This window comes from Diceros bicornis, chromosome 9 (genome assembly GCF_020826845.1).
Source record: "Diceros bicornis minor isolate mBicDic1 chromosome 9, mDicBic1.mat.cur, whole genome shotgun sequence".
Lineage (NCBI taxonomy): Eukaryota > Metazoa > Chordata > Mammalia > Perissodactyla > Rhinocerotidae > Diceros > Diceros bicornis.
In genome coordinates, this window is record NC_080748.1 from 82,006,766 (window position 1) to 82,019,229 (window position 12,464).

Consider the following 12,464-nt stretch of genomic DNA (forward strand, 5'->3'; position numbering starts at 1 on the left):
TAAACCAGTTGCAAAAGATATTAAGAGAAAATGAAACCCTGTTTGTTGAGGGATACTGTTTTTCATCATTTTGCCCATTGTCTAGAAATGGTAACTTCTTAGCATACCAGTCAGAGCGGCTGGAACTTGCATCCGTGTTGATGTGTCATTTTCCTGAAAGAATGGAAAGGCCTCTGGCATGAACAGCAGCAGGAGCAACATTGAAGAAAAGGACAGTGGAGTGGCCTTTGCACAGCAGAGGCAGACAAAGGTCGTTAACAAGCTTTTTCCTGGACGTTTCTCTTCAAGTTGGGGAGAGGTCAGTTGAAGAAGAGCTCACCTACTACGTTCTTCCACTTGAGTCATCACCCACCCCTCACCCTCGAATCAATGCCCCTTACTTCTCTCCTCCCCCCAATTCCGCTATATTCCACCACTAGTTAGGCTTTAAAAATGCTCATTTCTACCAGTGTTTAACAATTGCAACAATTTAAAGCCCCCCCAGCCACTCCCCACCCACTCATGTCCCCCAAAATAGCACCATATTTCCATAAATTAAAACTACTGTGTGTGTGTGTGCATGTGTGAATGTGTGTTTGCATTTGCATGAAAAAAACAATTTTAAAAAAAGAACAAAAACTGGAGATTTTTGCATTTTTGGTGTTTTTTGTATTTGCGCAGACCATTTTAGGATTTTCAGTCTCAACAAAACACTATTAAAACAAAGAATCTAGTAAAATATTTGTGCATGTACTGCTAAACAATTCTAGCAATTTTATTAAGCAATACCTTTATTATTTTTTGAATATTCTTAACAGACTGGAACAAAACATTTTTTTATTCAAAACAAAATATGCATACTGTACGCATGTCGCAGGGTTAAGTATGATGCAGAGATTAAAGTTTGTTTGAACAAAAACAAATGCCTGGGGGAATTTCATAGCTATAAAGTTAATAACTAAATTTTGTTCGCTAAGAGGACCTTTTCTATGGTTTTCCTTCATCTCTCAGCTACACATCAAACATATCTGAAGTGCACTTCCCAAGTGTAGTTAGAGAATAGGAAGGAATGTAAAGTGTTTTTTTTTAATTATTCATTTTGTTGTTTGTTTTTTTTAAAAACAGCCCTTATTAACTCTTCCTTCCACTGATTCTACTGTAAACTCATAAAAGCCTTTTTTAGAAAGCAAATTCATAGACACTCAGCAGGTGAAATGTTTCCACAAAAAGAAAACATACAAACGGAGCGATCAGATTTCTCCTCTTTTCTTCAACTATCTAGAGCATGTTAGAGTGATAAAGTTTTTGCACTTGAATGAAAATGGCTAATCTATTTTCTTTAAAGAAGTTCCTCTTGTGTGATAATGCAGAATTGCATACACTTTATACCTGGAATAATTTTAAACCATATGTTGGGGAAATACTGGGGTAAAATTGTATATATTCTGTATAGGGCAGGTGTTTCAGCATCTCTACGATCTCCTCCACAACAATAAAGGAGGCAAAAGAAATCCAGATTTGTGTCCTCAGTCTCTTTGTTCCCATTCCAATGGCCAAAATGTGCTCCTAAATTACTGCAACAGAACTGAAATTGCAACGAAAGCCCACTGCAGTCCCCCAGGAAGGGCTTGCTACCTCTTCACATCCCGACGCTAGGCGGCGCTCCGAGCCACCCGACCAGAGAGAAAGGACTGGGCCTGGGGGAACGGGAGCTGGAGCAACATAGCTCCTGGTAGTTTTCTTTGCTTTCATTTTGTTTTCGACATAAAAATGTGTTAACTGTCTGATTCCATCTACTATGGAGAGCACTTGTTCAGCTAAAAAGGACCCCCCTTGTTCTGCTCCGTTGCGGGTTTGTGCAACAGCGGCTCAGAGGCCCCCCAGAGCGTGCACGCCCACTCACTGTGGCTACACGGACAGAAGCAAGCGATGTTGTCTGCTGAGGGGAGAGAAGAGGGCCAGGGAGGACGGGCCGGGAGGGCGTCGGTTCCGTGGGGAGGAGGAGAGTTAGGGAATTTTTTTGTTTTTATTTTCTGTTGTTTTCTTTTTTTTGTCTTTTTTCTTTTTTATGATTTTTTTGTTGTTTTTTGCTATACCGTGAGGTCATAGCAATCATTCCTCTAATAGAAACTGACAGGACGTAGAGACAGAACTATCTGATGAACACACACAATGACTAGAAATATATATATAGAGAGAGAGACAGTGAAAAGACTTAGTTTACCTCTGAGAAACCATCCCCCAAAATAAATCCTGTATTAACAAGTGCAAAAAATAAACAAACAAATAAACCCAAATCAAAACGAAAGCAAATAAAACCTCCAAACATTAAAACACAGTGTATAAAATGGTGTGAGAAATTTAAGTCACTCGACAGCCTTTTAGTCAATAAAAAGCTGTGTTTGTGTCCTTGTTGGGATTCAGGCCCATCTTTTTAAATTTTACCCTAAAGGCCTTGCAAGAAGTGACTGGAGGGTAAAGGCACCCCGTCTCTGTCGCATCTGACAGCAGCTGCGTTGTCGTGGTGGGCCAGCTGCGGCTCTGGGGACGCTGTCCTTCCCTTACTCCTCGTTGGTCGAGCTTTCTTCCAGCGTGTTGATGCCTCCGAAGCTCAGCGCCGTCGTGTTCTGTGCTGCCGAGGCTGTGAGAACTGTATGTAAGAGAATCAGTACAAGAACACACAGTTTGAGTCTGCTGTTGCACAGTCTTGTTGCTGATGAAACTGGGAGCGACGTCCTGTGACAGGAGCCACTTTTTTCCACCGTCCCTTTGGATGGGCTGCTTGATTGCTCCTCTCTCCTGACATCACAGCATTCTGGTTCATCATTGGTTAGAAAGGTTTCGTAGAGCCCTGCAGGGTGAAGAAAGGGGACGTCAAAAGGAGAGCAGACCTGCAGGAAGCGCTCCTAGCCCAGTGAGGCTGAAAGTTTAACACTCTGAGCCACAAGTTCTTACAAGCAACTCAACGTTTTCTAAAGCAAAGTCAAGTCAATGCAATCTGGATCAATAGTCAACCATGCTCTCAAACCAGGACTTAAAAGTTCCTCGCTGTGTTCTTTTTATATTCCTGGTGGTCAGACCATGGAAGTTCTGGGTTGTGATGAATACAGAATGAAAGATTTCATTAGGTTGAAATCAGAACCTGAGGTTCTGGATCAACTTGGTGACCAAGGACATTCAACCATCCTTTTTCTTTAACAGGAATGTGATTAATTAATGCAATGCATAGAGTAACATTAACTAGTTATGTTAAGTGAAAAAACCAACGAATCATAACATCATAGCTATAGGAACCATGTTTATAAATCACTTCCTCTGGTAAACCTTACCATGTCTTATATCTTCCTTTCTTGGTGAGTGGGCATAACTATTTCCTTTTGATTTAGTTCCTACCTTTTTCTCTTAGTTTCCATTGGCTATTCTATTGATGACTACCTAAATGGAAGCCTTTAACATCTTTTGCCTGGACCATTGCAGGAGTCTCTCTGTTCTTGGTCTTCTCTCTTCCACGATACCTTCCAGAAGTGCCTTTCAGTGACCAGCTGTCTCTCTCTCTCTCACTTTTATTCTCTTTTCTTACTCTTCCCTTCTCACAGAATCTCTTCTCTTTCTCCCTTCTTCCTCTAAAAATACACATTGTTCTTATTTTAAAATTGATAAATGGATATGTGGGAAACTTTCAAAGTGGTGAAAAGAAGAAAACATCTGGCTATCTATAATCTTTCCAACCTTGTTTCTTGTTATATTACATACAATGTTTTTATATAGTTGCATAAGCCATCTTTTTTTTACTTGACTGAAATATTTTCTCAAGAGTGTTAAAATAAAGTTTCTACACAAATTTTATTATGTTACTCTCAAGCTTTAAAAACTTAAAAATGAGGATGGAGTAAAGATTAAATACAATTTTGTATGTAAAATGCTAGGCACAGTGTCTAGCACAGAGAAATAACTTGAAAAATGTGGCTACTGTTAATAATAATAGCTATTAATAGTGTCTCATGCCTCCACCTAAATAATAAAATCTAAAATATGCTTTCCTCCCTCTCCAGACCCATTGCTCAGTGCTCCAGCCATCCTGAACGACTGGCTCTTCCCAGAATATGTGATACTTTCACCCATCTCTGTACCACTGCCCATGCTGCTTTTTCTTCCTGGAATTTTCTCCATCACCTCATAGACCTAACTCCCACTTATCCTTCAAGTTCAGCGCACATGAAATTCCCTGTGTGAAGCCTATCTATACTCACACTTCTGGGCTGCTGCTGCATTTTGTGTAACTTGTGTAATTTCAATAGAGCAATTATTATTTTTTCTTTTAATCACAATTGCTCATTTTCATGTCAATTTCCTTACCCATCTGTCACCTTAAAAGCAAGAACTATATATTTTCAGCTTTGCGTTCCCAATGTGTACCAGAAAGCCTGAACAAAATAGATACTTAACAAGCACTTATTACATGAACAAACTCAATAAATATCTGTTTAATAAAAAAGAATGTATTAAATAATATATATACACTGCAATCTTCAGTTTCTTTTAAAGAAATGACCAAGATATCCTTATAATGATGCTTACAATATTCATTTCTTCTTAGGCATTCAAAGGTAAACTTCACCTTCGCCTAGGTAGAATATGAAAAAAAACTGAATTAATGAGGTCTGTAGCTCTGACATTTATATTGTATGATATTTTCTTTTTTCATAAAAGATACCTCTCTGGAAGACTAATCACTTATTGAAGTATATGTTTTCCAAAATTATACTCTACAACGAAGAGAGTTTATGGTTAAGATTATAAGAATAGATGTCTAAAGGTCATTTATATCAACATTTTAGAATGCTAATAGTTAGAATATGTTTAACAATGTTGTCTGAATAAGAAGCTCTTCCAAATTTGCTCAGAAGCTAGCTTGCTGATTTATAACTAAAGTCATTTCACAAAGAATAAGGCAGTTCATTCAGGTCAGTAAATGTACTCTTCTTTTTGACTGACAAAATTAATACTCTCTCTTTTTCCCGTGTCTATCTCTTTAATAAGAGTTCTTATTCAGAGTTATACATGCATGTATATTAACAATCATATAATTCCACAAGATATTTTACAAAACAAAAAAAAATTCCTCCACCTGCAGCATCCCAAATTTTTCCTTCTCTGAAGCAAACACTTAAACCTCTTTTAGCTCTTCTGTCTTTAGCACCATTTCTGTAAATAATCTGTTTTATGCTTTTCTCGATTTTTCATTTTTTATCATTGTCTATCGACTTCCCCCTAGGACATGTGAAGGTAAAACACTCATTCTTCTCCTTCTCCAGCTCACATGCACCCCCCCACTCCTCCATGGTTGTAAGTTCAATACTCAGCGTTCCCTTTATTAGCTTGTTGTAAAAACAATTCTTCACTCAGACATGTAGTAAACTGTATTTTCCATTCCTGTACTGCTGTTTTTCCTAGAGCTAATAATTATCTTATTGTTTTCTATGTACTTACTAATTCATTCCCAAATACTTTGCCAGTTGTTTCAGTTGAATCAGGAGTTCTCTCAGTTTTAACTTCCTGAAGAAACATCTCCTAGAGTCTTTTACCATCTGGACTGGTTGCTTTTATGCCTAATGCCTAACTACCAGCCTGAAAACCCCAATGGACCATCCTCTTGGGGATGCTTGCGGCCTCTCTGCTGTGCATTTCCCATTTTCTGTATCCTCTGCTTCCTTTCTCATCTTGCTGGACCACAGCATCTAGTATCTTCATAAGGAAGAGCTCAAAGGAGTAAATTTCCAAGATGCTACATGCCTGACAATGCGTTTACTCTACCTCATATTTAATCAATTGTTTGGCTGAGTATGGAATTCTAGTTTGGAAATTCTTATCCTTCAGATTTATTTCAGCATTACTCCCATATTTAGTTGCTGGACCTCTGGGATCTGTCCTCTAATTTTCTTATCTCACCTCTCCTATTTTATACCGCTTCATCCCTTTGCTCTGCTTTCTGGAGGATTTGGTGAGCTTTATCACGTAATAATTTTATTGAATTTTTCCCTCTTTTTTTCCTATCACATTTTAATTTCCAAGAACTCTTTTATGGCCTCTGAATGGTGGGGTTCTTTTGAAGTGACTGTTCTCATTTCATAGTTGCACTATATTCTTTTTTCACTCTGAGATATTTGCAGCACTTTTCTGTGTCGTGTTTTATTTCCTCCCTGCCTAGGCTCTGTTTTCTCCAAGTCAGTTTTTTCTTCTTTTTTTGTCTCTTGTTTTTTATGTGGGAAGCCTGCACATTTTTGAATGCCTACCGGTATTAAAAAGTATTGGAATCTGGGCACCTAAGGAGGGTTGTGGGCTGTGAGCTGCACTGTAGGATGACCTGCCTGAACTGTTTAGATGGAGAAACTTAAAATTCTTCCCTTTAGGTTGATCAGATTTCCCAGAAAATATCCAATACATCTGTCCAGGAGGGTAAAGGCTGGCAGCCAGTTTTCTCAGAGCAACATGAGAGAAGGGGCTAGGGATGGGGGCGTCTCAATCTTCGGTGCGCGTACATTCATTTAATCTCCGTTCTGGTCCCCCAACCTTAACTCCTCATGGTGTGACCCAGTTCAACAACTTTCTCCAACCATCTCCAAAAAATACTCCCCCTCCCACAAAGAAATATGCCAACAATTATCCCTGGGGTGTGGGGAGGAAATTGCTAGGTTGGAGAGGGGCGAATGGGCTATGGAGCGCTGACTGCTTCTTAGACAGATTTCCACCCAGTCCTCCTATTTTGTTGCTCTGAATTCCTTATTGAGAGCAGAGCACTTTATGCTCTCAATTCCGGAGTCTGCAGAGGGTCTTGGACGTAAATCAGGTTGATTCTTTGTTTCTTCTCTGCTGCTTTAGCATTCATTTTTCTAGGTTTCAGTAAATCTTTTAGCATGCATCAATTTTCTTTACAGTTTCTAAGAGATTTTGGTTGTTGTCTCCTTGTCCATTCTTCTATCTTTTTAGATTTCTACCTAAAAACAATTATTCTTCTGTGGAGTCTGCCTAGAAAAGGTTACTGTGCTTTTCTCTACCTCATTCTGCTCTGTACTGACCTCTGACTCATTCCTCCAGCTGGTCATGCCGCCTGCAGGTGGATCCTGCCTCAGAGTCTCACCGTGGCTGAAGAGAGCACTCTTGCTTAAGGTTTCTTAGCCCCTGGGCAGCCGCCTCCGGTAATCAGGGCATCTGTGAAGGGCCAGCTCTGCTCCACATATTTTCCCTCTGCCGAATCCTAGTGCCTGGATGCCCTCACAGGTGTACCGAGAGTCCTTCTCAATAAACCACCTGCACACAGACCCGCCTCCTGGGGAAGCCTACCTTAGGCAGTTAACTCCTTCTCATCATTCAAAGAACTATAAGAACATATTTCCAAATGAAATAATTTCTCAAACAATAATCTCATAGAACAAATATATGTGTGATTGGGGTTAGGAAAGGTAAAAAGCAAGTTTTCTGTTAATGAAATGCTTTTCTGATACATTTTGCTTACAGAATGTTCTATTTGCAATTTCTGATGAATCATTGCCTGCTATTTGACATTGAATAATAATAATAATAGCAATTATTATTCTTATAGTACCAACGTCATGGAGTTTTTTTGAGAATTAAATAATACACATAAACTGTTTGGAACAGTGCCTGGCAGATAGTAAAATCTCACATAATACTAATTATTCCTATTATAAGTTGGGATAAATAGTAGAATTAGAATTTATTATTAGGAAGGGCTTTAAAGAATATCTAATTCAAATTCCTTTTCTGTTTTCAGTTAGTTTAAGCCACTCACATAAAAATGTTATTTTTCATAGCTCAAAACAATTATTCTAGTACAGTCATTATAAATATTACCTAAGCACAGGAAAATCAAATATTCTAAGGAAATCCTTAAAATAAACACATGATATTATTTAAATATAATTGTCTCAGTAATTTACCATCTTTAAGTCTAGAAATATGAGACTAATTTTTCAAATATTTGAACTAGCAATATACTTTACAATATTTTTCTGAATACAAAAGTTTAGAAAATAGTAAAGTAAAAAGAAGTGGGAAAATCACCCAAAACCTGACTTTGTTGGGTTGAAAAAAGAAAAAAGAAGAAACTGCTGGAATTTGTTTTCCCAACTGTTTTTATTAATACAGATGCACATATATACACCACACTGTGTGCATATAATTTACAAATTTCGTATATAAAATTATATTTACTATGTAAGATTGTATTTTACATTGTTGTTCTTTATTTGATTTGGTAGTATTTATTTTAAATTTTGCATGTATATTACCAAGTGAGATTATATATGTAATATAAATATAATATACATGTATATTATATATAGTTATAAAGTTTTGGAAACTCTCTAGAACAATTTACATGGCTTAGAATTTATAAAACTTTCTGGATATAATTTCTTTCTTTAAGGTAATTTGTATAATTTTATAGTTTCGTTCATGGCTATTAATTTGTCAATTTTGATTATTCATAGTTCTCTAAAAACAGCTTCTTTTATTGAGAGTTTTACATTTATTAATGTAGAGTTATACATAATATTGTCTCATTTTAAGACAATTTTTCTATATCCTCTTCTTCATTGTTAATATTTTATTTCTATTTCATCTTTTTTGTCCTTGACAAAACTTGCAAGCTTCTTTTTTCCATTTTTATTTTCACTGTCAAAGATACAGCTTTTGAAGATAATACTTATTCTGTTTGCTAAAGCATTGATTTCTTCAATTATGTTAATTCCTTCTTCATCTTTTGTTTAATTTTCTCTTATTATTCTCCTTCTAACTATACTGAATTGAATGACACTTTACTCATCTAAATTTATTTTTTCCTTAATAAGTAAAACATTATTGCTCTAAATTTCCATCTGAGAATAGCTTTAGCCAACTTTCTTATGTTTTCATATAGCGATTTTACATATTTCATAATTACAATTTATATTTTCTTTTTTATCTAAATGACTTAAAAGAGTGTTTTATTGCTTTATTTCCTTTTAATTTCAATTGTTTGTTATACTTTCAAAAATACTTTTTTTCAATAATTTCAAGTTTTATTTACATTAAGTTCAAGAATATTGTCTTTAAAAAGTTGATTTTCCCCAATTGTTTTCTTTGTGTCATTTCTTTGTAGTATATAAAATTATTATATTATTATTTTTGGCTAACATTGGTTAACAATGCTGTCTTTATATGTATATATATTTTCCTATTTAGAATGTCATCAACTGAAAAATATATCTTCTACAACTATTTCTAATGATTTTGCTTTATATATTTGGCTACTATGTTGGTAGGTACAGAAAATTCATAAATCTTCACATTATTCACTGGACTTTTACAATTAATCAAGAAAACATGACACTCTTTGTTCTTATTTTTAAAATACAAATTTTTGTTTCTTTTGGTGACATTTTGTTCATTTTGTTCCTGTTGTGGTTTTGAATATATTTTGTTTAGTGTTAATGTAATCTCTATACATATTAGCACATTTTCTGATATATCTTTGTCCATTGTTTTAATTTTTCTTGGTCTCTTTATACTTTTCTCTGTGCTGTGTTCTACATCTAAGAGCTTTACAATGATTGAAAAGGAGAGGTTAATCAATTTACATTTATTGTCAGATCTGTAATGCTTGGTCTTGCTGTCATCATCATATAATAACATTTCCAAACATTTAAAAATGTTTCTTTATTGTTCCCTTTGTTTTTTATGATTTGCTGTGTGAGTATATTTAAATGTATATTTTTTAATAATTTGTTAAATGCATGCTATTATTAATTCTACTAGAATTTATCTTTTAAAAAATCACATACACACTTGAACAAAACTTGTCTAATTATCAGGATCATTGATGAGGAAATTAACAAAATTTTACTTCCTTCAACTCCTTGTCCTGCATCATTTTTTGGCTACAATCAATGTTTTACACTCATTTATTGTCAAATTACTCTCATTTTATATCTTACCTCCCAGTAATTATTAATAATATTTCCATATTGTTTTATACCTATTTTATTCAAGGATTATTTGGTTGCAGTTAAGAGAAACCCACTGGAGCTAATTTAGGCAAAAACAAACAAACTAACAAAAAACCAAGAACAGGTGGTGGGAGGAATATTAGAAAAATTCATGCCTATTTCATGAAATGGAAGGCCGAGAGCATGCTGGGCAACGTGAAGAACAAAATGCGAGATTGTGTGCCCATCAGAATAGGGTGGAGATACAGCACTGGCATCTCTGTTCCTGCTGCACACCTTCCTCATTTCTCTCCCCCTCGGCAGGCAAGTCTTGGCTGCCTTTTCATGCATAGGGACATAGATGATTTCTGAGCTTTCCTCTCAGATCACTGCCATCAGAGACGGGCAGGGACTGCTGGGTTCCAATGACACCCTCCTGGGGAAGCAAATCTGCTTGGCTTGTTTTGCTCATCAATGCCAGTCCAACCAGCCACACCACAGAAAGATTCCCCTGTAACAGACATAGCTGTGCATATTGGTCCACTCCTTTTGAAAGAGAAACGTGATGTCAGTGTTTTTCTTCCTGGTAAAATATGATATTTTCTTTCTTGAAGCTTGTGGGATACTTCCTTCATTCTCAAAATTCAAGAATGTTTGGGATTTAATCTAATTTCCTTAATTTTGCCAGAATGGGGAGAACTACTTTAATCTACCAACAAGAGTGTCCGTAAGCTCAGGAAAGATTTTTTCTATTATTTCTTTGACTGTTTCTTCAGTTTCATATGTTCTCAATGTATCACATTCCCTGTCACTATTTTTATGTTTTGGTCTCCACCTTGAACTTTGCCACTGCATTCTTCAAGCTTGTCCTCCCCTTTACTTATTCCTATCTCTAGAGGTTGATACTATACATGTATAACATATCTGCAAAATTTTTTTTGTTGCCTGCAATATTTTCTTTTTTCAATCTAAATCCAAAGTTATGTTTGCCTGCTTCCCAGCCAAATTCCCTTTTCACTCTTCTCCTGTTGTTTTAAAGGGTCTATATGCCTTGAATTTTATTGAAAGCAGATGTTGTCTGAAATTACCCTTGTAACTTTTCTCAAATACGTGCTATTATTCTGCCTTTTAAACTCCATTTTCCTTCTTTCATGTAAAGTATATTTTGTTAGGTCTCATATTTCATTTTCTGTGTGTTAAAGGTTGAATCGAGTCCCCTCCAAGAGATACGTTAAAGACCTTAGTCCTAGCACCTCAGAAGGTGACCTTATTTGGAAATAGGTCTTAAGAGACTTAATCAAGTAAAGACAAGGTCGTTAGAGGGGCCATAATCCAATCCAATTTTTTAATGGTTTCTGTTTTGCTTTTTGTTGGTTTGTTTTTACATTGGGAGTGATTATCTTTATAACTCTAAACAGCATATTCATACATCTATTTCTTAATCCAGTGGTTTTAAATCATATCTAATTATTCTCACCTGAGAAAGCTGAGTACATTCATGTCCCTATAGTTCTCTCTTACCCCATTCATCCCCAAATTTGGCCAGCCATTGCTTCTGTTCTAAAACTACAGTTACATTTTCCTATGTGTTTTTGTTCTGTATGTTAATTTTGAAAATTGAAAGTAAAAAAAAAATCTTTAGAGTTCATTTAATTCCATTTCATTACAGGAATATTATTCAAAGTATTTTAAACATTATGCAAAACAGATGATCACTTTTTATACTTTATCAATTCATAAAAATCATGAAAATTTTAGATAGTTTTCTATTTGGTTCATGATTCTCTTGCACATTTTTTTCTGAGGTTGTGGTAGTCTTTCATTTTTCATATAATCAGAAAAAAGATTATACCTTCATCCCTATATCACTAACACATCCAGTTTCATAATCACACCAAATTCAATGTTCTAATATGAAGAGTTTATTTTTGTGGTACAGATATTATTTCATGATTTATTTTCACTCTACCACCAACATTGAGAGTCTGTTGTGTCCTCTTTCTTGGATTACTCTTTTTTTCTGCTAGAGTAAAACTTTAATTTTTCAGATGGGCTATGTGGAAGGTAAACTTTCAAGTATGTACATTTTTTTTTTTTTTAATATTTTCTCTTTAAACCATTGTTTTCTCCTTAGGACTTTTACTTATCTATTTTTTTTTAATTTTATTTATTTATTTTTCCCCCAAAGCCCCAGTAGACAGCCGTATGTCACAGCACATCCTTTCAGTTGCTGCACGTGGGACGTGGCCTCAGCATGGCCAGAGAAGCAGCGCATCAGTGCGTGCCCGGGATCCGAACCTGGGCCGCCAGCAGCGGAGCGCGCACACCCAACCACTAAGCCACGGGGCCGGCCCCAAGTATGTACATATTTAATTTAAACAAACTTCATTCTCCTATTTGAAATATAACTTGCCTGGGTGTAGGAGCCTACATTCACAATCTTTTTATTCTAGTAACTTTGGAGACATTACTTCATCCCGTCATTGTGTCCAGTGTTGG

The 12,464-nt window shown here is 35.8% G+C and overlaps 1 protein-coding gene across 2 annotated transcripts in view; it reads right to left on the minus strand.

Moving 5' to 3' along the window:
- Positions 1 to 647: 647 nt before the first annotated feature.
- Positions 648 to 12,464, minus strand: part of NALF1 (NALCN channel auxiliary factor 1) — a 34,010-nt gene continuing 22,193 nt past the window's right edge. The window contains exons 2-3 of one of the 2 annotated variants that reach the window (XM_058548465.1): positions 4,558 to 4,603; positions 648 to 2,830 (exon numbers count right to left, since the gene is read on the minus strand). In XM_058548465.1, the coding sequence (XP_058404448.1) occupies positions 2,541 to 2,830; positions 4,558 to 4,603 (336 nt within the window). In that variant the 3' untranslated portion in view covers positions 648 to 2,540. The remainder of the gene's footprint in view (positions 2,831 to 4,557; positions 4,604 to 12,464) is intronic. The other variant, XR_009221230.1, reaches the window with a different exon arrangement.